Source organism: Macrobrachium rosenbergii, chromosome 4 (assembly GCF_040412425.1).
Source record: "Macrobrachium rosenbergii isolate ZJJX-2024 chromosome 4, ASM4041242v1, whole genome shotgun sequence".
Taxonomy (NCBI): Eukaryota; Metazoa; Arthropoda; class Malacostraca; order Decapoda; family Palaemonidae; genus Macrobrachium; species Macrobrachium rosenbergii.
The window spans coordinates 45,144,517-45,170,382 of record NC_089744.1 but is presented as its reverse complement, the minus strand read 5'-3'; the positions used below and the strand labels follow the sequence as shown (position 1 = coordinate 45,170,382).

The 25,866-nt window shown below is 37.1% G+C and overlaps 1 protein-coding gene across 1 annotated transcript in view; it reads left to right on the top strand.

Annotated features, from left to right (window-relative positions):
• The window catches only part of LOC136833711 (synaptonemal complex protein 1-like), a 378,221-nt gene that overhangs the window by 15,202 nt on the left and 337,153 nt on the right, over positions 1 to 25,866 (top strand). Inside the window, exons 2-4 of the mRNA XM_067095919.1 lie at positions 449 to 557; positions 4,592 to 4,683; positions 23,496 to 23,647. Of these exons, the coding sequence (XP_066952020.1) occupies positions 449 to 557; positions 4,592 to 4,683; positions 23,496 to 23,647 (353 nt within the window). The remainder of the gene's footprint in view (positions 1 to 448; positions 558 to 4,591; positions 4,684 to 23,495; positions 23,648 to 25,866) is intronic.

Here is a 25,866-nt window from a genome sequence, read left to right as displayed (position 1 = left end):
TTATTTGCTGATTGCCATTCTTTTGTGTTTGATTTTCTCTATGCATGCTCTTTCTCTCTCTCTCTCTCTCTCTCTCTCTCTCTCTCTCTCTCTCTCTCTCTCTCTCTCTCTCTCTCTCTCTCTCTCTCTCTCTCTCTCTCTCCTGCCTGGATGGAGAAAAAACTTGAACTTGGGTATGCATTGGTAATGCTGTGTTTCCTGCATGCTCTTCATCTTATTCTTCTTTATTTTGTGTGTTATGGGGTGCTGACTGCACAGATTGGTAAGTGTAAACTGATGAGTTTGTATTAAAAAGTAAACTTTGTTACCACCTTACAAAATTTCATGTTCAAGATGATAATTATTCTCAAGTGCTGAAATAATTTGTGCATATTTTGCTCAATATTCAAATTTGACTTTTTTTTTCAAATCTGGAAAATTCATAACTATTGTTTTGTCATTTTTACAGATGTCTTTGCACAATAGAACACAATATATTACACACCAGAATACCTATGTCCAACGTCCATCAAATAGGGTAGAAGTTAGAACTATGGAACCTACCTCTTGGAATGATGGTAAGTTGGATGATATAGTTATTCCATGTTGTAATGAATGAAATTGAAAATTGGCCATATTTGTTAAGAATGTACTCAGGCCCCTTTGTTCAATAGCATATTAATTTTAATGGGCATTTGGAGATAAAAAAAATGACCAAAATATAAACGAACTACCAATAGTGGATACTTGAGGTTGAACAAGTTTACATGATTGTTGGAAAGGAACAAGTTCATTCTAAGCTTGCTTATCATTTTTATATGAGACCTTGAAGTTTGCTCTTGAGGTAATTTATCAAATAACCCTAAAGTAATCCGTATTCCACCACTTGGTAATTCCTTGGTGATGTCTTATTTTGGTGCTTAGGCTTACCTGTCTTGCCTTTTTTAGCATACGGTATACAGTATCAAGTTATGTACATTCTGTATATTTTTTGTAGTTAACTTTGCACCTGCTTATTCATGGTGGTAAAGTTGTGCAATGCCTACATGTCCTTGTCTCAGTACCATATTATTGAATCTCATGAACTGTGCATTCATTGTAAGTGATGTATGGTTCCACCAAGATGATCAAAAGTTATTAAGTTCTTTATGGAAGAGCAGTGGCCTTAGCTCTAGGACCATTACATCTTCAGCAACTCAAGTCAGTGATAAGAGTTGAGCTGCTCAGTTGCTGAATATGATTTCTTTGGGATTAAATGGGCAGAATTGTATTTTTGTGTATTTATTTCATCTTTATTCCTTCACAAATACAAACCATATTGCGCTGCTGCAACCAATTTATTAGATCACCTTTTTAGGTGCCAGTAGTTGGACAGTGGCTCTCCTCTGTAAGGTGACTGTGGTAAGGAGCGTTGTCGATGACGAGAACTGATGGCTCTTCTAATGATGGTAGTAATTTGGTTGTCAGCCATCGCTCGAAGCGTTTGGCGTTCATTTCGCCATGGTAGTCCCCACTACTATTCTTTGCTGTATAGCAAAGGAATGAATCTTCAATAAAGCCCTTGTTGGTACCAGCTGCTACCACGACAAAGCGTTCACCATCTCCTGGCGGAACCTGTCGGCTATATGTGGTAGTTGTGGATGGTTGAGTTGTGTCCACCCATTCTTTGTTGTGGCTCATCCTTGTAGTGAACCATGTCTCGTCTAAATAGACCACCTGTCTTCCTTCCTCACGAGACAGTCCCTCGCTGGGTGGGCGGGTTCCGTTCTCAGCTACCACTCTGTTGGTTGCGAGTTCGAATCTCCGACCGGCCAGCAAAGAACAAGAAATTTGTTTCTGGTGATAAAAATTCATTTCTCGCTATAATGTAGTTCGGATTCCACAATAAGCTGTAGGTCCCGTTGCTAGTTAACCAATTGGTTCTTAGCCACATAAAAATAAATCTAACCCTTCGGGCCAGCCCTAGGAGAGCTGTTAATCAGCTCAGTGGTCTGGTTAAACTAAGATAAACTTACTTTTTCCTCACGAGACTGTTTGAGAGCCCTGAGAGCACGGATCCTTTTGCATACTATGTCTAAGGACTCTTTTCTAGCATACATTTTTCACTGTGTTGTCTTATATCGAAATCCCATTTTGTGATGTACTCTCCAAAACGAAGTTTTCGATGTGCCTTCAGGTAATATTCCTTCCTTCTTGAGTTCTCTTATCAGAGTAGTAATTGTAAAGGTGTCCTTTGACAAGAACTTGTTGTGAACATATTGACAAATTGTACCGATGGTAAAAGAGTCGAACACATCTTCAGCTGGCTGTGTGGAATGAGACTGTACTGAATCTGATGAGGGCGGTGATAATGGTGATGGCGATGGAGCTCTTGGTGGCGATGGAGCTATTGATAGTGCTGGCGATGAGGGTGGTGATGGTGATGGGACTGGTGATGGTGGTGGAGTTGGTTGTCCTGCAATTGGCCGTGAATGTGTGGTGCGCCTGACCATCTGACGAACGGCATTCCTTGTCATATCCATGACATCAGTAACTCGGTCATACGGTCTGTTTGGGTAAAAAAATATTTGTTCTCGTGCAATTATCTATCGATATATATATTATATATATATATAGAGAGAGAGAGAGAGAGTCTGATAATGCATAATATTCAACTATACATGTCCGTGATGGTACGCCCTTAAACATGACATGATACCAACCTACTCAATCCAGTCTTCAGCTTATTGTTGTCTTGTTTTTCGTAAGAATTACCTATAAATTAAACAATAAACAAGTTAGGCTAAAAATGAGTTTATTCAAACATGATAACTAAACAGTATCTTTAGACTCCATCAAAGAGCAGTATAATTCACTTCAACTTATATATTATTTGATAACCATACAGAAATGAGGCCGTGGCAGGTGTAAACGTCACGGGGCCCCACATCATGGTCGACACACGTCATTCTGCGCCTAGTTGCCAGGTCTTAATTTTCTTTCTCACCATGCCCACCAAATTGAGATAACATTTGTCGATATAAAGTAAGACAATAATGCGGAGTAGATGCTTGATTCCATTTTTCTTCATTAGGTCGGTGTCTCGAACTCTGGTGGTTTCGGTTTCACATTAATCAGAAGCCTAGCTCATTAGTTATATTAACAAAGGAGTGTGTTATGGGCCTTGAAATAGTTAGTACTTTAATAATAATAATTAGCCAATTCTTTGATTTTGAAAGTTTTCAGTGGCTTCATGATATGGAAGCAGAGAAATGCAAATAGAATTTTATTGAGTCCCAGCATGTGAAGTTCTTGGTTATGGTGAGGCAAGGAGACTAGCGAGTCAAGCTGCAGGTGAACTACTCTGGGGGTGATATCCATTTTTGTTTGAGGGTTTTTCTCTCATAATAACTTGATTCGTCATATGGGATAAATGCTGGGATTTGGATAATCCAAACAAAATGAAAGGAATGATGGAGTTTTATGACAAGATTATTCCAATTAAGCAAAGGATACTCTCATCTAATGCAAGGACTCTGTTGTTAATGATTACCAGTCATTTTGTGATGATTGTTTGGGCCTCTTGAGTGAAGCATTTGGTGAGTTGAACACCCTGGTCTTGGGTTCTTATTAATCATTACCCCTGTGAAACGTGGAGATTTGGTAAATTATGCCTGTGGCGCTGTTTTTTAGAATCTTCTTTCTACATAAGCTCTTGTTTCTTATATTATTAATTATCTGGCTATTAAGAATATACAGTAGTATAAATAGTTTTTCAGTTGATGCCAGCATCGGTAACCATTACTGTCATGAAGCCTAAGTAGAAAATCATTCAGTCAGTTGTTGGCATTTGTTTACTAGTTGCTCTTGAAATCAGAAAAATGAAGAAATATCTTGAGTGTACCAGCATTGGTTGTTGAAATGAAAATTTCTCTTAGAGGACTGGTTTAATTAGGATGTAAAGCAACATGTTTACAACTGTTAATGTTTGTTACTTCATTCATGAGGCATACAGATTTTAATATAAGGAAGGCTTGTCCTCATGATTAGTTGAGTATAACTTGCACTTTTTAGCAACAGGCTAATTCATTCCAGCAAGATTTGAACTCTCGGTAAAAAAAAGTTATTAAGGCTGAGAAATTGCCTGCAAACAAAACCAAATGTCTCTTTAAGTATTTTCATAAGGCAGTGATGCAACTGCATACAGTATATACCATCAGCAGAAGAGTATCAAAGTCAGGAGTAGAATACCAAAGAACGTAGTTATTATTTTATGAAGATTAAAAAAGAAATGTGCAAGTTACACCTGTATTAATAATCAAATGATACTGAATATATTAAAAAAAACAAGAATCTAGAATAATGAAAATATAGGTTTTCATTTTAGCACTTATCATTTATGTATGATGATTTTAGGGATCAGCAAAATGTTGGCTTTAGTGAGTCAGGATGTGCTTTCCCCCCCCCCACATCTAGGTTTATCTCATTCTGATATGGACAGCACTGCACGAACTCCAGTAGATATATCAGAATTGAATGTTGTCTTTCTGTACTCTTAGGTATAAGTACAAGTAAAGCAATGTGATGTTCACTAGAAATCCTGAATATTGTTTTAAATGTTTTATTCCAACAGCTAGTAAAGAGGCTGGAGAAGAAGTAGTGACTATTCATAAGAAGTTGCAGCAGGAAACAGAGAATATTATTCGATGGAAAGCTTCCTCTGAGGTAAGGATAGTGATTATAAATCACAACATTTGGCACATTTGCATCATAACAGTGATAATTTAATTGGAATATTTTTCTAAATCCATCCTGACAGCCCGGCCCCAGTTGATGTGGCAAACCTTTGCCTTGCAAGGTGTCCCAGCTCCACCTTGTCAATCTGTTGCTTTTTGCACTTTTTTTTTAGGGACCGATGGTCAATTTTAAACATCCTTGTAATGAAAACATTGTAAATAACATTAATACTGTTGTTGATTACATTGTTTGTTGTCATGTCAATTTTTACCATGTTGATTTTTTATATTATTAGATTTGCTCCTAATTTTGTGTTAACCCTTAAACGCCGAGCCTCTATTTACAAAAACGTCTCCCGTATGCCGGCGGCGTTCTGTGAGTTAGCGCCGAAGCGGAAAAAATTTTTTTTCAAAAAATCACAGCACGCTTAGTCTTTAAGATTAAGAGTTCATTTTTGGTTTTTTTTTTTTTTTTTTTTTTTTTTTTTTTTTTGCCTGAAGTTTAGTATGCAACCATCAGAAATGAAAAAAATATCATTATCATATATAAATATTGGAATATATGACAGCAAAAAAAAAAAACAATTGTATACAAATCGCGCTGTAAGCACAACGGTTAAAGCTAATGAGTTAATTTTTTTTAGTTGTATTGTACACTAAATTGCGATGATTTTGGTATGTAACAAATTGTAAAACGATCAAAGCAACACAGAGAAAATATTATCACAAAATGATGCATGAATTCGTAATGTGCGGACGTAAAAAAATGATTTTTTCAAAAATTCACCATAAATCAAAATATTGTGCTAGAGACTTCCCGTTTGTTGAAAAATGAAGCTAATTGATTGAATATTACTAGACTGTAAGTGTTTTAGCTTACAATTGCAGTTTTCGACCATTTCGGTCGCGTTAAAGTTGACCAAAGGTAGAATTTTTTTATTTATCGTGATTTATATGAAAATATTTCAAAACTGATAAAAGCTACAACCAAGAGTTATTTTCTGTTGTATTGTACATGAAATTGCGCCCATTTTCATATATAAAAGTTTATGTAACGACTAATATAAAACGGTGCAAATATTACGACAACGAGACGAAGGAATTTCTGAGATGTTTGGCCGAGTTACCGTGCAGACGTAAGGAAAATGTTTTTTTTAAAAATTCACCATAAATCAAAATATTGTGCTAGAGACTTCCAATTTATTGCAAAATGAAGGTACAGGATTGAATATTACTAGAATGTAAGAGTTTTAGCTTACAATTGCGTTTTTTTTTTACCATTTCGGTCGAGTTAAAGTTGACCAAAGGTTGAAATTTTGGCAGTTATCGTGATTGTGAAAATATTTCAAAACTGATAAAAGCTACAACCATGAGCTATCTTCTGTTGTATTCTACATGAAATTGTGCACATTTCCATATATAAAAGTTTATGTAACGACTAATGTAAAACGATGCAAACATTACGACAACATGACGAAAGAATTTCTGAGATGTTCGGCCGAGTTACAGCGCGCAGACGTAAGGAAAAAGTTTTTTATTTTTTCAGAAATTCACCATAAATCAAAATATTGTGCTAGAGACTTCCAGTTTGTTGCAAAATGAAGGTACATGATTGAATATTACTAGAATGTAAGAGTTTTAGCTTATAATTGCGTTTTTTGACCATTTCGGTCGGGTTAAAGTTGACCGAAGGTTGAAATTTTGGCACTTATCGTGATTTATATGAAAATATTTCAAAACTGATAAAAGCTACAACCATGAGTTATTTTCTGTTGTATTCTACATGAAATTGCGCACATTTCCATACATAAAACTTTATGTAACGACTAATATAAAACAGTGCAAACATTACGACGTGACGAAAGAATTTCTGGCGCGGATGTAAGGAAAAAGTTTTTTCAAAAATTCACCATAAATCGAAATATTGTGCTAGAGACTTCCAATTTGTTGCAAAATGAAGGTAAATGATTGAATATTACTAGAATGTAAGAGTTTTAGCTTACAATTGCGTTTTTTTACCATTTCGGTCGAGTCAAAGTTGACCGAAGGTTGAAATTTTGGCACTTATCGTGATTTATATGAAAATATTTCCACTTGGCACCCAACACACAATTTTAGTCGACGTATGATATGTCCAGTAGGCGTTTAAGGGTTAATTTAATCTGTTTAAGGAAACACTGGACTTAACTCTGGTACACATTACCGTAAGAAAAGTTACTGAGCACTTTACTCAAATATTTTAGGCTTAAGGTCAAATGTTCTTGATATCCAGAGTTGTACTGATGTGATATTTTTATCTGAGAAACTTGTTAGTAGTAACAAGTGAAAAACTGAATTTTTGATCCTGGGGGGCTTGATGGCCCTGACTTCATTTATTGTAAATTCCACTTGCTTTTGAATACAGTCGTATGTGTTTTCTAAGTCAATTACTGCCAAGTGAAGTTCTTTCTATTTGTTCCTATACTTCTCCATAGTTTGTCTTAAGCAAATATGGCATCCACTGTACCCCTCCTTGGCATGAACCCAAACTGTTCCTTTCTTACTGTTGTTTCCCTTCTTTCTTCAGCAATTTTTTCATAGATCTTCATTGTATGTGATATCACTTTTATCCATCGGTAATTGGAGCAGTTTGTATTTCGCCATTTTCTTTATACATTGGGACTATTAGGCTGTTTCTCCAGCTATTCGGTATTCGTCCTTGACGGTACATCTTACACATTAGGTCCCTCAATATATCAATTCCTTCCTCTCCCAAACATTTCCAAGCTTCAATTGGTATACCATCAGGTCCTACTGCTTTTCCTCACTTCATTTATTCTAGTGCCCTTTTTACTTGTCTGCTGATGTTTGTAACTGCTCTGACTTGTGGGTTGCCATCATCTGCTATTCTTTTGGGGTTTTGATCATTTAATTACTTTTCAGAATATTCTTTCCATCTTGCTCTTATACTTTCCTCCTTTGGCAAACCTCTTCCATAGTTATCTGATTTGCTTGATGTGCATCAGATTTTTTGTTGCATTATCTCTTCTGTTTGGTATCTTGTATACAAACTCTGCCTTTCTAGTGTTTCCATTTTCTGATACAACTCATTCATTACATTCGTCGTTTCTCTTGCTACAGCCTTCTTTGCTTTTTTTTTTTTTCCAAGCCAATTTATTCTCCTCAGAATCATTCTGATCATAGGTGCCTCCTTTTCTTGATTGTTTGCTGTGTATCGTGACTCCACCATCTGATCTCCTTTTGATTGGTTGGACCTCTACCAAGATGTCTTTCTCAATAACTCTTCTTCACTTCTAAAAAGCATAGTGCTGTTTTCTATCCACCAGGTGTTTATGTCCTCATGTAATCTGATGCTACTGAGTACCAGTTCCTTAAATATTCCTCTCATCTTTTGGTCATCTAGTTTCCACCACTGTATCTTTGGTTGTACTGTCCTTCCTCCCCCTCCAGCTTGTCTTGTCAAAAAGTCTGACACCACAAATCTATGCTGCGTACTAACACAATCCCCTTTTATTACCTTGCAGTTTTTCAGTTTTGTTAGATGGCTGTTTCTGAACGTCAGCAAAATCAGTGTCTGATTCCCTCCTCAACTATATGTTGCATAATTGTAATTTTTAAAGAAAGTGTTGATAGTCATATCAAAGGCTGCTGCAATATATACTATTTGATTGATTTCCGTCATCATCCATTTCTCCCATATGTCCTCCATGGATCCTACTGATATTTTCACAGTTACACTCTTTGTAGCAATTTGCATCTCTGATAACAAATATTTCTTCTAAATTTATTGATGATGTAATTTCGTCCATCTCTTTCTAGAACATGTATCCTTTGGGCATATGTTCTAGAATGTATGTGGGCATAAGTGCCTGTTATATTTAGAACATGTCCCCCACTGTACAACTTTAATTTTATTACTCCAGAACTTTTCTTTTCCACCTCTATGACATTTTCTTTCATTTCCTTGCCAGGAAAAACTCCCACTCCACTCCTTCCTCCACCTCTACAACATTGTCTTTCATTTCCTTGCTAAGAAAAACTCCACTCTACTCCTTCCTCTCTCGGCATTACTGTAAAATATCTTGTAACCACTGCCAGTCTCCCTTGCTTTGTTGGCTTTCCATGTTGTCTCGTATGCACAATAAGTCCATTTTTCTTCTCTTCATAATGTCTGCCACCTCTCTACTTGGGCTGATCCTGCTGCCAACGTTCAGTCCCAGTTCTCAATACCTGAACTTCATTTTTTAGCTGCGCCCGTCCTTGATGCTGTAGCCCTTGTCCATTTATCAAGGGGATCAGGCGAAGCCCCCTCAGGTCACATGGATGGGATATGCCCTGCCCTGATGATCTTAACTGTTCCTGGCTACTATGGTTACAAATGATGGAGGCCATTGGCCTGGTTGGCATGCTACCAATACGACTCTTGAATGGCACAATGCTCACTAGCCCTTCATTTCAGTGCCCTCACTTAACCCTTTAATGCCGACTGGACGTATTTTACGTCGACAAAAATTGTCTGTTGGGTGCCGAGTGGACGTAAAATACGTCTACTACAAAAAGTCTTTTTAAATATTCACGAAAAAATACTTATAGGCCTAGTTTGCAGAAAATTTTAAATCACACGCCTTGAGGGATGCTGGGAGTTCACGGACCACGCTGTTGTTTTGTTTACAAGCGTGACCCAGCTGTGCATGCACGAATTTTTTTCTTCTCACACTACAAAGCATCAGCGATGCATCGTCAGAGAGCGATTTCTCAACGCATTCGTGTTCTGCCGAACTTGTGCAAATGTTAGCGTGTTGTGACACAGTAGGACGTTTGCAGAGATGTCCCAACGTCGTCAGGACTGTGAAAGGCGCGTATTGCCTGTCGGTAGTGAGCATGTGAGGCGCGTTTTCGATTTGGATGCTGGAGAGGGACCAAGCACCCAAGGTGACCCATCTTTTCAACGCCATGTTGTACGGCCACCCGAAAGGGACCAAGGGTCATACCGTGCCTTTTATGACCCCTAGGAAACATCGAGGTGTCCTGAGAGGCATTCGTAAACTTTTGGGAGGCCTCCAACAAAAGGACATTGATGAGTACTTGTTGGAGCTCGATCAAGACCAGGTAGAAAGTCCTCATTTTGATGGCAGTTGGTCATCTAGTGACGAGGACATCACGCTTGATGTCAGTGATGACGAGTATTTGCCCCCAATGTCCGTACGAGAGCCGCAGCATGAAAGTGAACTCGAGTTTAGTGGTTTCAGTGCTTATGAGGGAGTCTGAGGAGGAGGAGGAGGCACCGATTGTGGCTAGTGGGGACGAGACAGAAAGTGAAGGAGATGGGCGGCGAAGTCTTGCCCTTAGAAGGTCGCAACGTTGCGGCAGCCTAGGTGAAGGCCGTTCGTCCGAAAGTGATGAGGGGTGGTTGGAGCACCCCACCCCACCTAACATGCACTCATTCACAGCAGCACCTGGACTGACCATCCCTGTGCCTCTCACTGCACTGGGGTTCATTCAGCTCTTCCTTATGCGGGAATTGCTGGAATACCTCGTTGCAGAGACGGCGGATTACACTTGGTACTGCCGTGAGGAACTGCAGACAACGTTGTCATATCGCTGGCGGGGCTGCAACCTCACGGACATGGCGTATTTTTTGGGGCTCTACATTTTTTTTGGATTGATGCCTGCTGCCGACGTCAGGCAATATTGGAGGCGGAATTTTTTTTTGAGTACGCCCAGTGTGCCCGGCATGAGCTCTTCGTTGGGTGAGTCAGTAGAGCTGCAGACTGGCACTCGCTGGGCCGGAGTTCGATTCCCTGGCCGGCTGGTGAAGAGTTAGAGGAATTTATTTCTGGTGATAGAAATTCATTTCTTGCTATAATGTGGTTCGGATTCCACAATAAGCTGTAGGTCCCGTTGCTAAGTAACCAATTGGTTCTTAGCCACGTAAAATAAGTCTAATCCTTTGGGCCAGCCCTAGGAGAGCTGTTAATCAGCTCAAGTGGTCTGGTAAAACTAAGGTATACTTAACTTATTATGCCCCATGATAGTTTCCTGGCGTTGGACAGGTATTTCAACGCCCTCAACCAAAGGGCCATACCCCGGAATAACCCAGATCACCTCATCTTAGTCCACCCAGTGTTGGAGTACATTAGTGAATGGTGCCAGTTTCTCGTGGTTCCTTCCAAGAACCTTTCTTTGGATGAGGGGATGATGCCATACAAAGGGCGTCTAAGTATAAAAGTGTACAACCCCAAGAAGCCAAAGAAATATGGTGTGAAGTTATTTTTTATTACGGAATCCAACACTGGATACGTTGTTGACTTCTCTGTATATTCTGGGGTTTTCTCCACACTGCGTGACACTGTCTTCAGTCTTGTGGATCATTTCCGTAACCAGGGATACCACCTGTTTATGGATAATTATTATAACTCGGTATCCCTGGCCCAGGAAATGTATGAAGCAGGTGTGCATGTCAGTGCTACCCTTCGGTTGGTGCGTGGGCCCCGAATGTCCTCAAGAGGTTCACTAGCCAGCCGCAACATCTGGCAAGAGGAGAGACAGAGTGGCGGCGGAAGGGAGATGTCTTCGTCATCGGCTGGAAGGGGGTCCGACTCGTGCCCATGATTACGACCAGTCATGAGCCCATCCAAGAAGAGGTCGTTCAGCGGAAGAAGACACGTCGGCAGGGCCGAGTTACGTATGAGGAGTTTCGTGTCCAACGGCCTACTGTCATCGGGCACTACAGTAGGCACATGGGAGGAGTTGATCTCTTTGATCAACTCATCCAGTATTATCCCTTCGTCAGGAGAACCACGAGGTGGACACAGAAGCTCCTCAAATACATCCTGCAGTTGGCCCTGTAGAATGCCTACATCCTCTACTGTGGGTACAATTCAGACACCTGGAGGTTGTCCCACATCCAGTTTGTTGAGGTGGCCGGGAATGCCCTCATAAACTTTAATCCTGAGGAGTGGCCTTCCAACGCCACCCCCTGCCCAGAGCTCCAGATCTGCCCCGAGAGGATAGGGCAGATGTCGCTAGGAGGGCCAACCTCGGTCGTCCTGCTCCTGCCGACACCGCCCCTGCTGCCGCCGCCCTTGATGATGCCGCCCCTGCTGTGCCTGTCCCTGCTGCCGCCCTCCTTCGCATTCCAATGTCCCATCAGGTAGTGGACCCTGTGTGTCAGCTGCAGGCAGGGGATCACACACTGGAGCCCCTAGAAGGGCGTAAGCAGAAACGGTGCCGGGTGTGCCATATGAATGGCAGAAAAAGAGACATCCGGTTTGTCTGTCGCACCTGCAAGGTAGCACTTCGCAGGATTGGGGAGTGTGGCCGCAAATACCACACTGCGTTCATATATTGGAGTGCACCTACCCAAGGGACACTGGAGGGCGCAGCGGACTGCCAAAGGGCAGCCCAAGGGCAGCCCATCTGCAGTAAGGGCGCACATCTCCCTCCTCCACCTGTACCTCGTCATGTCGAGAGGAAAAAATGCAAGACTTCAATGGAGGAGGGAGAAAACAAGAATAGAACGAAGAGTCAGGATTACGAGTGAGTATTCTGCATTGATTTTATATTTAATTTTGTATTTATTACAAGTTATATAAAAACAGTCATTGTAAAACATGGCAAAATATATGGAAAGAAGAACCTGAAAATAATAAATTAAAACAGATAAAATCCAGTGTTGGAAAATGGAGTTCGTCATATCAGAGAGAGAGACAAGCACAAGTAATTCTGACACATCTTCGAATAGGCCATACTCGTTTGACACATGGACACTTAATGAACAGTCCATGTGGCCCTCTTCCCAAATACCCAGATTGCAATGTGCTGATAACAGTTAAGCATATACTGTGTGAATGTCCAAAATATAACCTGCAGCGATTATCAAATTTTGGAAATAGACCGATAGAAGAAATTTTGTCAGAATCTTCAACATTCTCAATAGCACCCATTTTAATGTTTATGAGAAGCTGCAAATTAATTGGAAAATATATAAAAAAAAACCAATCAATCAGTATAATGAATTTTAAAACAAGTAAATTTTATGATTTTACTTAATTTATTTTGAATTTTGATATACCTTTTTAGTGAGAATGTATGGAAGCATGAGTTTAAATGTATTTATTGTGTGAGTGTGTTCCAGTATGAAAGCATATGCCTTTTTACAGCTTTTAATTTAATTTTCATTTTCGTTCATCATCATTGACAAGTGACCTATTAGGTCCCAGTGCTAGGCTTCTAGCCATGATTGTCATTTCATCCTAATCCTTTGGGCCAGCCCTATGAGAGCTGATGGCCAGCTCAGTGGTCTGGTTAAACTATTTTAATAATAATAATAATATCAAAGAAGCTGGTCTTCTCAAATATATTTGACAGCTGTGCTGTCTTAATATAATATATTTTTTTCCTAAGTTATATTGTTTTTATCGGATCAAATTTATTAATAGTTCTTTTTAGCAGAATTTTATATATTTATTTATTTATTTTAGTTAGTTTTCTTTTTTGTTTTTTCTTTTTAATCAAATTTATAAGTAGTTCTGTTTAGCAGAATTTTATTTTTAATTTTTATAACATACTATAAAAGTGACAAGATCACTTTTAGTATTCGGCGTCAGTGACCCTGGTAGTTGTATGTCAGATAACCCACAATTAATGTAATCTAATTTAGCAGTCGTCTTATACTACAGATATGAGATAAATTCATGAAAATTTTTCATAATTTTTTACCTTGTCTTATCTAAAGGTTGTCTTTTACACGAAAATATATGGTATGTTATAAAGAAAAACAAATGAATGTCGTTGAGTAAATTATTAGAAAAAATCCAAGTTGATAATACAAAAAAAGAGAGTAAAACACGACTGCTATAATAAAATATTTTCAGTAGCTATATTATACAATGGAACGTAAATGGTTTGCAGACCAGATTACACCTAGGAGAAATACAAAGATTACTAAAAGAATACGAACCAATACCTAGGGGAAATACAAAGATTACTAAAAGAATATGAACCAATGGTATTATGTTTACAAAATGTCAACAAAACAATATCAACAATAGGTAATTATACCTTAGCATCTGCATCTAGATAGGAAGAAGGAAATTTAGGTAATGCTATATATGTACATAACAAAGTATGTTATGACAAAGTACCAGTAAAGTTTACTGATCTGCAAATAGTGAGTATTAGAATATGAATAAAAAACTATAATTATGTAATTTATAATTCATACAACCAACCTAATAAAAATTATGACTTCGACAAACTTAAAGAATTACTTAATAATGGCAAGGAACCTACATTAATAGTAGGTGATTTTAATGCTCTCAACCTTGTGTGGGACTGTACAGGCTCAAATAGAGCAGGATGTAAAATAGAAGGGTTCATAGATTCATATGACATGTGCTGTATAAGTGATAATGAAATCAGCACATATTTTTCTAAAACACACATAACTACATCCTCAATCAACTTAACCCTTAAACGCCGAGCCTCTATTTACAAAAGTGTCTGTCGTATGCCGGCGGCATTTGGGAGTTAGTGCCGAAGTGGAAAAATAGTTTTTTTTTTTTAAATTACAGCACGCTTAGTTTTTAAGATTAAGAGTTAAATTTTGGCTCCTTTTTTTTTTCCATTGCCTGAAGTTTAGTATGCAACCATCAGAAATGAAAAAAAATATCATATCATACATAAATATTGAAATATATGACAGCGCGAAAAAAAATTTCGTATATAATTGTATACAAATCGCGCTGTGAGCAAAACGGTTAAAGCTAATGAGTTATTTTTTTTTCTTTGTACTGTACACTAAATTGCAATGAATTTGGTATATAACAAATTGTAAAACAATCAAAGCAACACAGAAAATATTATCACAAAATGATGCATGAATTAAATAACGCCATGGACGTAATTTAATTTTTTTTTTTTTTTTTTTTTTTTTTTTCACCATAAATCAAAATATTGTGCTAGAGACTTCCAATTTGTTGCAAAATAAAGGTAAATGATTGAATATTACTAGAATGTAAGAGTTTTAGCTTACAATTGCGTTTTTTTACCATTTCGGTCGAGTTAAAGTTGACCGAAGGTTGAAATTTTAGCACTTATCGTGATTTATATGAAAATATTTCAAAACATAAAAGCTACAACCATGAGTTATTTTCTGTTGTATTCTACATGAAATTGCGCAATTTTCATATATAAAAGTTTATGTAACGACTAATGTAAAATGGTGCAAACATTACGACAAAGTGACGAAAGAATTTCTGAGATGTTCGGCCGAGTTACTGCGCGCAGACATAAGGAAAAATTTTTTTTTATTCACCATAAATCAAAATATTGTGCTAGAGACTTCCAGTTTGTTGGAAAATGAAGGTACATGATTAAATATTACTAGATGTAAGAGTTTTAGCTTATAATTGCATTTTTCGACCATTTCGGTCAAGTTAAAGTTGACCGAAGGTTGAAATTTTGGCACTTATCGTGATTTATATGAAAATATTTCAAAACTGATAAAAGCTACAACCATGAGTTATTTTCTGTTGTATTCTACATGAAATTGCGCACATTTTCATATATAAAACTTTATGTAACAACTAATATAAAATGGTGCAAACATTACGACAACCTGACGAAAGAATTTCTGGTGCGGACGTAAGGAAAAAGATTTTTTCAAAAATTCACCATAAATCGAAATGTTGTGCTAGAGACTTCCAATTTATTGCAAAATGAAGGTAAATGATTGAATATTACTAGAATGTAAGAGTTTTAGCTTACAATTGCATTTTTCGACCATTTCGGTCGCGTCAAAGTTGACCAAAGGTTGAAATTTTGGCACTTATCGTGATTTATATGAAAATTTTTCCAAACTGATAAAAGCTACAACCATGGGTTGTTTTTTGTTGTATTTTACATGAAATTGCGCACATCTTCATATATAAAACTTTATGTAACGGCTAATATAAAACGGTGCAAAAATTACGACAAAATGACGAAAGAATTTCTGAAATTTTTGGCCGAGGTACCGTGCGGACATAAAGAAAAAGTTTTTTTAAAAAATTCACCATAAATCGAAGTATTGTGTTAGAGACTTCCAATTTGTTGCAAGATGAAGGTAAATTATTGAATATTACTAGAATGTAAGAGTTTTAGCTTACAATTGCGATTTTCGACCATTTCGGTCGAGTCAAAGTTGACTGAAGGTTGAAATTTTTTGTAGTCGACATACGGTATGTCCGCTCGTCACCCGACAGACAATTTTACAAAAGTAGTAGCCCTGAACTATGTTTTACTGTATTTAGCAGCTAATGGCAGTGAGGGTTTTAGTAGCTCCCAGCTATCATTTCACGAATGAGTCTTGGCAGTGATGATGCTGGTGAAACTTGGTTAACTAAGGGTTTTGAGAGTGTAAACATTACCAAAACATATAGCTTATGATGCATGATCACAATGTTCCATTTTGTGATACTGAATGATAATTTGTGTGTGTGTGTGTTTTATTTTACTAATGAAGATATTGTACTGTACATTCAGCTGCTAATTTTGAGAGTGTAAACATTACCATAGTGCAAATGCCATGCGTATGATCACAGCGTTCACATTTTATAATGTTTTATGGTAAATTGTGCGTGTTTGTGGATTGTTACAATGGGGAAATGTGGAGTTAACGCCTGAACCAGCAATGCAAGTCAGAATGGAAGCAGTGGAAAGGCCAGTAATGATAGATAGTGAAAACTTATGTTTTTAAAGTTCTATGTTACAGTAAGCCCCCCGTATTCGTGGCCTCACGATTTGCGGACTCACCTATTTGTGGATTTCTCTATGGAACATATATACTCATTATTTGCTGAAAATCCGCCCATTCACGGTATTCTTCACTGAAAAATGTTCACTAATTACTGTATTTTCATCTCATTTTCATGACTAAATGCATTTTTTGTGATAAAACTATTAAAATACTAAGGTAGTGCTCGAGTTACCATATTTCACCTTCGATGTTGCAATGGGGTAAGCAATTAATACTGATACAACATTATTTATAAAATATTTTAAAATTTAACGCGGGCGCAGGCAGCAGCGTACAATCAGGCAGCAAGAGAGACCAAATTACGATAGACCAGCTTCTTTTCCTCCAACTCTTTATCCCATCTTCTTGTTAAAAAAGTAACAGAGTGATAAAAGTATTGTTTGTAACGTTATACTCTTGCGCAAATGCGTACAGCCACAAACAACCGACCGAGAAACTGTTGTTTTGTTTATCACTGAATCAGATAACAACAGCCCTTTTGCTTTTATTTCAACCATAGTAAGGTAATACACAAGTACTGTAGGTTATAGTACAAATGACGTTAAGTAGAATGGGACTGATATATTTTTACATTATGCCTTTATTCGGTATGGATAAAAGATCGGCAAGGAAATATACTGCTAAATTTAAGTTGCAAGTTGTAGCTGAAGCTGAGAAAACAATGTTCAAGCTGCTAATGACTACAAATTATTGTGCATCAGCAGCATGGATGAAACCCGGCCGTAATTAAAATTTGAGAGACAGTATTTTAATCAAAACTACGGGGCATGAAAGAACACATTATTGCTATTTTTACGCCGATAACCGATGAATACATAAAGTTCGTATTATGATGAAATCAGGTGAAAATAGTGAACAGAATCTTGATTTTTTTAACACAAAACAAACACCCCTAAATGACCAACGTAAAATCAACATCTCTTAACAAAAAAAATAGCTAAATTAATTTCACAACGAGACGTATTTAAGTTATGTTTAGACTTAAAAACATTTAATACAGTATAACGAAAAATAACCTTGCCCATATAAGTAAAGTATCGAGAGATTCATTTACGCTAACTAGAAGAAGAAAAGCACTCTGAACTGAGTTAACACAGCGAAATAAACAACGAGTAAACGATTTCCAAACCAAAACATTGATCGCAATTTATAATACAAAAGCAATAAAAGAATACAGTATATACAATATTCTTGTATACAGTGAAATAAGGCATACAGTCATACCTCGAAATTACGTGAGGTTAGGTTCCGGAGCCCCTCGTGCAAGGTGAATTTTCGCGTAAGTTTGGCATGGTCTCTAAAAATGCTAATAAATGTTTATTTCCAGAGTTTAAGTACTAAATATGACCCTAATCATGCTCCCAAAGTATTAAGCTGACTTTTAAATGAACTAAAGTTAGTGTAATTTTATTTAAAATTTAGCTTATTACCCTTAAAAAAGGAATACAGTAAATGGTTGACATAAAAATTGACTACTGCACAGTTTCATAATAGTGCATTTACAGTAGGTGCGTATGTATACTAATGTTACCCCTAATTCATGGGATGACATTTTCTTTGTCACTTAGAGTAAAAGCCGTTTTCTTTGTGTCACTAGGTAAAACGTCGTGTCAGTCAACAAAAGTACAATTCCATAAAATATCGAAAACATGTACATAATGTTCGTAGAAGGTAGTACAGTACAGGTAAAATTCAATCAATTTAAAATTATATACTGTACAGGTAATGCCGTACAGAGAAATAATAAGTTGTAAAAGTATGTTTGAGCGCTAACTACGAATGAGAGAGAGAGAGAGACTGTAATAAAGTAACTGTACTGCTTTTGTATCTTATTTATGCGCAAATATATAAATACAAATTTTCCACTCTGATTTTACACCTAAAAACACGAAAACTTAAAAATTAAACGCACTTTCTACATGGGTATCATCTTTGAAAAATGCAGTAACCAAGGGTATCACATCTTGTAAAAGTACACCAACTGAACATGCTGTAATTACATGCACATACAGATTGCACCAACACTTTTCTCCGAGGTGAACAGAGTAATTTTCAAAGAATGACACTTATACAACTCTTAGTTACATATCTGATATTACATTAACGAATTCATTTTATCAACTGAGCGTGACTGAACAACCTCATCTCAAGGTCATGTAAAGTCCTTGTGACAAAGACTTTGCAAATGGACATAATACTTGTATGATATTTATGTATAGCAATATAAGTATAAATTTTTCATATCGATTTTACAGTTAAAAGCATGAAAACTTATAAATGTACTTCAAACATTAAACAAGCATTTTCTGCAGGGGTATCATCTTTGAAAAGTGCAGTAACTTTGCAAATGGGTATCACATCTTGTAAAAGTACACTAAGTGAATGTGCTGAAATTACCGTTGCATCATATTTATGCATGTACAAAAATAAAAATAATACATTTTTGATACAGATTTTACACATGAAAGCATGAAATGCATTAAATATTTCATAGAGATTTTACACATGAAAGCATGAAATGGATTTTTCATAGAGATTTTGCACATTATAACATGAAATGCATTTTTCATACAGATTTTACACACATTAAGCATGAAATGGATTTTTCATACAGATTTTACACATAAAAGAATGAAATGCATTTTTCATACAGATTTTACACATAAAAGCATGAAAACTTGTAAATTACTTAAAAAATTAAACACCCACTTCTGCAGGGTTTCTCGAGAATTTTGTGTGTCTGTGAAAAAATCGCGTATGCCCATTAGTTAAGTTCCATTGAAAAGTTCGTGTGTGTGTGAATTCGTGCAACTCGAATCGTGTAAGATCGAAGTATTACTGTAATGTTTTAAAAGATGCAGGGAAAAGATGCATATTCATTATGTTGATGTTTGTATATTACAATATGTGAATATAGAGTACAGTATGATGTAGGCTACACTACCGTGTATGAATACTGTATGATATACCACATTGTAGGCTTAACTAATTCTTGTTTGTTATTCAATTTCTCTTTGTATTGAATTATCATAAGTCACTCTGCATAAACCTCCAGAATTAGCTGATATTAATAATTTCTAGACCGTGTATATATAGAGTATATTTTATAGTGTAGGCTAGGCTACCATATATGTATACAGGCAGTCCCCGGTTAACGGTGGGCTCAGTTAACAGCGATCCGGTTTTATAGCACTTGTATAACGATGAAAATCGGCAATTTTCTGCGCTGAAAATCGCCGATTTCCGCTTACCAGCGCCGATAATTGGGTATTGGAGTCGATACATACCTAATAGAGGCGCCGATAACTGAAAATTGGCGCTTTTCGGCGCCGATAACCCCCGAAAATTGCAGAAAAAGTGCCGAAATCGCTGACTTTCGGTTATCTGTGATTTTCAGTTATCGTCACACCCTCAGAAACAGAACCCCGCTGATAACCGGGGACTGCCTGTACATGGTACTGAATACCCTAGTGTAGGCTAGGCTATATTCAAGATATGTTTTTTCCAACAGACGGTGTTTTTTTTTGGAAGCTAATCCCATCGTAAGTAGGATACATCTATATAAGCATTTTTAGTTTTGTGTGTGTGTTTGAAGTATCAAAATTAACTATCAAAATAGGCAGCTCTAAGTGTTTTTAGAAGGGTTCTAAGTATTCACAAGTGGGGGCCGTAGGGGGTGCATCCCCGTGAATACTGGGGGTTTATCGTACTCATGATGTACACAAAATACTATTTCTTATCAGAGCTTACAGGTAATTGCCAACTGTCTTGGAGCCTAGCCCCCCTTATTGCCATTGATTTTGATGGGGAAATTATAATTCATTTGCAGATGTCATTGGGAGAGTATCCTTTGCTTAAAAGTTAAGTTTATTGTCCTTTATTTTTTTCAGTTTTAAGTGCGAGTGGTTGTAGGTTGCACAAGTCGTAAGTCGGCAACTATTTGTATGTATGTGTGTGTGTTGAGCTTAGTATTATCTGTGTGACAGAAATAAGTGAAACACATCGTCTGTATCTCAGAAAGTGAAATAGTATAGTTGGGAAACACAATAAATATTAGGTGAGGAACAGAAGCACTGTACAGTATATGGAAAAACAGAAATGCAAAATATCGCAGTGGCTTGGAAAGGTAGGACATACATAATTACCAAAAAGGGATAGGGTGAACTAAACCGATAGTGGTGATTCTGTTTAAATCACGTACCCAGAAGATTGTAAATGTAAATTACATAAATTTTACATTCTGAGTAGGATCTAATCTTTGGAAATTGTTGATAATTACAAGTTTATTGTAGTATTAGTGTGATATATTCCAAGCTGCATAAAATAATACATAAAAAGTTCTACATAAAAAACTGTATCGAAAACACATTTCATTGACTTTGGCAATCGTATTATTTATCTTATGACTTATAAATTCATTTTTCATAGTCTTTCAACTCGATAGTGTTATTAACAAACATAACATATGTGTGATGGAGAAATTTAGATTATGAAATAAACTTTCGTCAGGATCATCAAGTACTAACATGATTTTTAATTATTTGGATATGTGACATACAACCAGTCATCATCAAGCAACCACCCACTTTCAAATGCATTTTTGCCAGATTAATGCAAATGTAAGTACAGTATAGCAGTGCTGCTGCTGCAAACAGTGTCATTTTCTAGTACCTGTATGAGTTTAATTGTACTTAGTTTGCTTGGAGTTTTATTTTGGCTAAAACTAAATTGTGGAATAGTTTGCCTAGTGCAGTTGTGGAATCTTCTGACTTCCAGATGTTTAAGTGAGGAGTAAATTCATTCCTGCTCATTGCCAAATTCCAATATGTTGCTCTTATTTTCTGTTCCCTTATGTATATCTATATTTATATTTATATTTATCATCTTTTCCTGTAACTTGTGTGTCTGCATGCTGATTTCCTTTAAAGCCTTTTTGAGTTTATAGTCTTGGCTCTGTCCATAGGGGCTTTCAGCTGAAGATTTAGAGAAAGGAAAAGAGTATGCATTATTTATAAATATCTGCTTTTCACTGACGTTTGGTGTGCATAACACAACATAGTTCTACTCTGATGGCTCTCCTTATATCCTTTCCTTTATATGCTATAGTTTATGTTTCATAGGTTGCTCTAATATTACAGTACTTATATGTATTCTTCCATTTTTATTACTTCAGTTCCTAAATAGTAATTGACTTAGCATTGATTAGCACTTCTGGCCTGTCAATGTGTGTATGTGCGTGTGCATTTGCCTATTTCTGCTTTTGGCTTCTTTCCTGAGAAATTGGCAATATAGTAAAATGTGGCAGGTATTTTGTGAAAAGTGAAAATGAAAAGAGCGCTAGTGCTTATAATACTTGGATGTTTGGGAAGGCACTGGATATAGTACCAACTTGTTCAGTAAAACAGGTATTAATAACAGAGTTGGTACTGGAAAATCTCAATAAACCATTGATGTTAATGTATCATGAAACAAGGTCTAGAATGAAGACATTGGCAGGTACGTCAAAGCATTTGTGGCATATGTTGTCTTTGTAGGATCTGTGATAAGTCCTTTATTGTTTGAGTGATGGATGATGATACAAAGGAATACAGAAAGGGAGACTCATGGGATCTACTGTATGTAGGTAATCTGGCATTGGCAATGGAATGATATGCCATAGAAATGTCTAAAAGAAGGAAGATTGAAATTAGGAAGAGGGGATTACTAGTTGAATGGAAGCCAAGTAAAACATAGGGGTTTTTGAAAGGGAGAAAAGGAAAAGTTTCACATAGTATGAGAGGTGTAGGGTTAAATGTAGCACTGTGTAATAGATGCAGCAGATGCTGTTACAAAGGATGTTTGTGATTGCAGTACATAATATGACAATGGCTTTTCAGTGTTTATATAAAATAGCAAATGTCAGAGGGAGACAAGAACCTTGTTTTGGGGGGGCAGGCATTGGAAGATAAAGAACATTCATTGGGGCTATGTTGATAGAATTGCTTTGGAATCAGGTACTTTATTGAGAGAATAGTAAGAACCTTGTTTTGGGAGGGCAGGCCTTGGAAGATAAAGAACATTCACTGGGGCCTTGTTGACAGAATTGCTTTGGAATCGGGTACTTTATTGAGAGATTAGTAAGAAAAATAGATATTATCAGTCTGGCTGAGAATGAAAAATATATAGCAAAAGTGTTGGGAAGGTTGTATCATAACATAAATGAAGCAACTTGGAGATGGAGTACCCAAAGCCTGGAAAATAAATTGATGAGAACTTGAAGATCAAGATGAGGAAAGGAATGTTTATTCAGAAAAATAGATATGCAAAAATCAGGACAAAGAACAGTAGAAAAGTCAAAGAAATCTATATGAGAGGCCATGGATCAGATTTGAATTCAGGGAGCAAGTACATGGGACCAAAGAGCACGTAGAGCAATCTTTTCATATCTAACCTGCAAAAAGAATTGTAAAACCAATTTTTGGCATGTAATTGTCTTTTAAGGTTAATTCTTAAAGCCTAGTAACATAGGTACTGCATAAGAGTCATTTGTGTTCTTTTAAAGGTTCAAAAAGCCAGGGTCAAAAGGCAGCTGTACTTAAAATCTTGAGTGGAAGCTAATGTTAAAATGTTAAGCCTTCTGAGTAAAATGCAGCCCACAGTGAAAAGACACCTCAACTTGCTGTGCATACATGAAGTTTGCATGCATGTTATACTAGACAGATTAAGAGGTCCTTTGCAGAATTCTTTTGGCCATCAGCTGCGTTGTTTTCTGCATTGTCCTTTATCAGATCCCTTCAGTATCTTTCCTTCTGGCTGTGCTGATTTTTATATTTTTATTTAACACTACTTGCGCTACTTTTTATATTTTTATATTTAAAACATTACTTTGCCTTAACGTACACCTCACATTTTCTAACATTCATTGTATTTTTTATTTTGAAATTTTTTATATATAAAGACACTATAAATTTTTGTGCAATGATTTTTCGTGTTATAATCATAAAAAAATTTTTCCTATATAGGTTAATACTAAGCAGCTTGAACTGCAGCTGGAAGAGTCTCAAGTGATTGTTAATGACTTAAGGAGAAACATTATGGAACTTCAATTGACAAATGAAAATTTGTCACAGTCTCTTATAAGAGAACAAGAAGAACGAATACTTATAAATACTAAGTAAGTATTACCAGTTCAGTTTCTTTATGTTACATGCCAATTGTAATCAGCAAGAATATAGGAAGTGCTCTCAGAAAGAATTTAAGACTAGAATCAGAACTACAGTTATCCCCAAATCTCATAGGTAATACCAAATTCAGCAGAGACAGATTTATATTTGATTGGACATCCTCCCATTCAAAATCCTTATGGAGGTGCCTGCAATTTGAAAATCAGAAGCTACTCATTTTGTATAACATTCATTACCCATATTTTAAAGACTGCATCGGTCCTCTGTTCCAGAGTTTTGGCGTTTGAAGTTGAATGTTAATATTTTGCTTTGAATGCTGCTGATACTAGTTCACAAGTATAAAGAAAGAAGTTAACCATTTAGCTTAATATGCATAATGCAATTTACTACTGTACTGGAAAATGGAAACTAGAAAATGAGACTGCTGAGAAAGAATACTGTTACCAGCACATTAGGACAGTTTTAACCATGGCCTATTACTCCCCCTTTATTCATCCATTCATATCATCCAAGAAACAAACTCTCCTGGTGTTCTATAAGACACTTCTACAAAGTAATTCTTCCTCCCAGTTTTTATTACTACTACGGCTAATTGCCTCTTAGCTAGACCCTCTTGATAAGAGATTACTTGTTGAAGTTTCATGTCTTCAGTGATCAAGTAACAGAGCTCTCCATACTCTACCCATAAGGCCCAGAGGTACCACCCTTTTTTCTTTCTGGAAGAAGAGCACCTAGGAATAGTGCAGCAGATAATTGCATATTTCATAAGAATCGTTCAGATAGTGAAACAAGCATGAAATTTTGCACAAGTGCTCTTTAAAGTTCCCTCTATCAGAAAAGGGCGCTGGCCACGCAAAAAATTTAATATGGCGGCCAAATTCCAAGATGGCGGCCAGTATCGACAGATTTTGGCTAATTTTTCACTAGAATGGCATGTATTTGCTTCTAGCAATATGGTAAAGCTCTTCCATACTATTTCTTGTGAATATTATGTTTCTGTAGCTTCCCAGTACAGTTTACCTTTAAATATGGGGGCTATATGGCTGCCAAGAAAAGGTAGAAACAATAATTATAATGAGAAATAATGCCCGTTCAACAATTATCGTTTTAAGCATGGATCTTGGTTTCTGTGGTTTTAGATCCTAATGAGGCCATCTCTTTCGAATAACTCATCAATTTTGAAGGAAAATTAATAAATGTAAAAGAGTGTATGTCTGCACACAACCAGGGCACACTGGTGACATCACTGCTGTGTAACTCAGCATGGGGTTCAGTGCCAGCTAATCCAGCTTTACTAATCCTGTAGTCTTAGACTAGTAGTTGTAGTATAGTTTAGTTTAGTGTCCCAAATGCTTTCTAACAGCCCCAGACCAGCTATAGTTAGATAGCCGCACCTGAATAGACATTCACAAACATCTCACCAGCTTCCTTTCAAACAAAGAACCCTGTGCCACCAAACACTGCAATACCAAAGCCACCCACAGATATCTTGGGGCCACAGCTTGCACTGGAGTATCAGTGGCTAGACAAGGTCATAGTCACCCAGGAAATAGATGATGCAGTGAATCTGACGTGGTCAGCTCATCACGCTTCAATGAAGAGAAGCCCAGAATTTGAAGTAACCATAACTTCATTGCTTCCTCTCCTGCGTGATCAGGCTCATTCTGTTGCTACGATCAAACACGTGATGCAGGATGTCACTGATTTTCTGAACCCTGGCCAGATACCCATAATCACAGCTGATCAGCCAATCTATGCCGTAGCAAAGCAGGTGCAGTGGCAGTGGCCTGATCAGTATGGCGAAGACAAGTATCTGGTAATGTTTGGTGGTCTGCACATTGAGATGGCAGCAATGACATCTCTTGGTACTCTTCTTCATGGCAGTGGTTGGACAGGAGCTCTGGTGGAGGCAGGAGTTGCTTCATCTGGAACTGCAGAATCCTTCCTGTCAGCTGCAAGTGTAACCAGGACACGGCAGATGCACCAGGTTACAGCCTCTAGTTTGTACAAACTCCTGAGGACAGCATACACTGACTACTGTGCTGAGAAAGCAAACAACAATGAGCAGGCATTAGAGTTTGAGGAGTGGTGTGACCTTCGAAGACAGCAGAGTCCACAGTTCCACTTCTGGCACATGGTGTTGTCTATGGAACTTGTGATATTCCTACTGATCAGGTCCTTCCGTGAGGCCAGTTTTGTCCTCTACTGC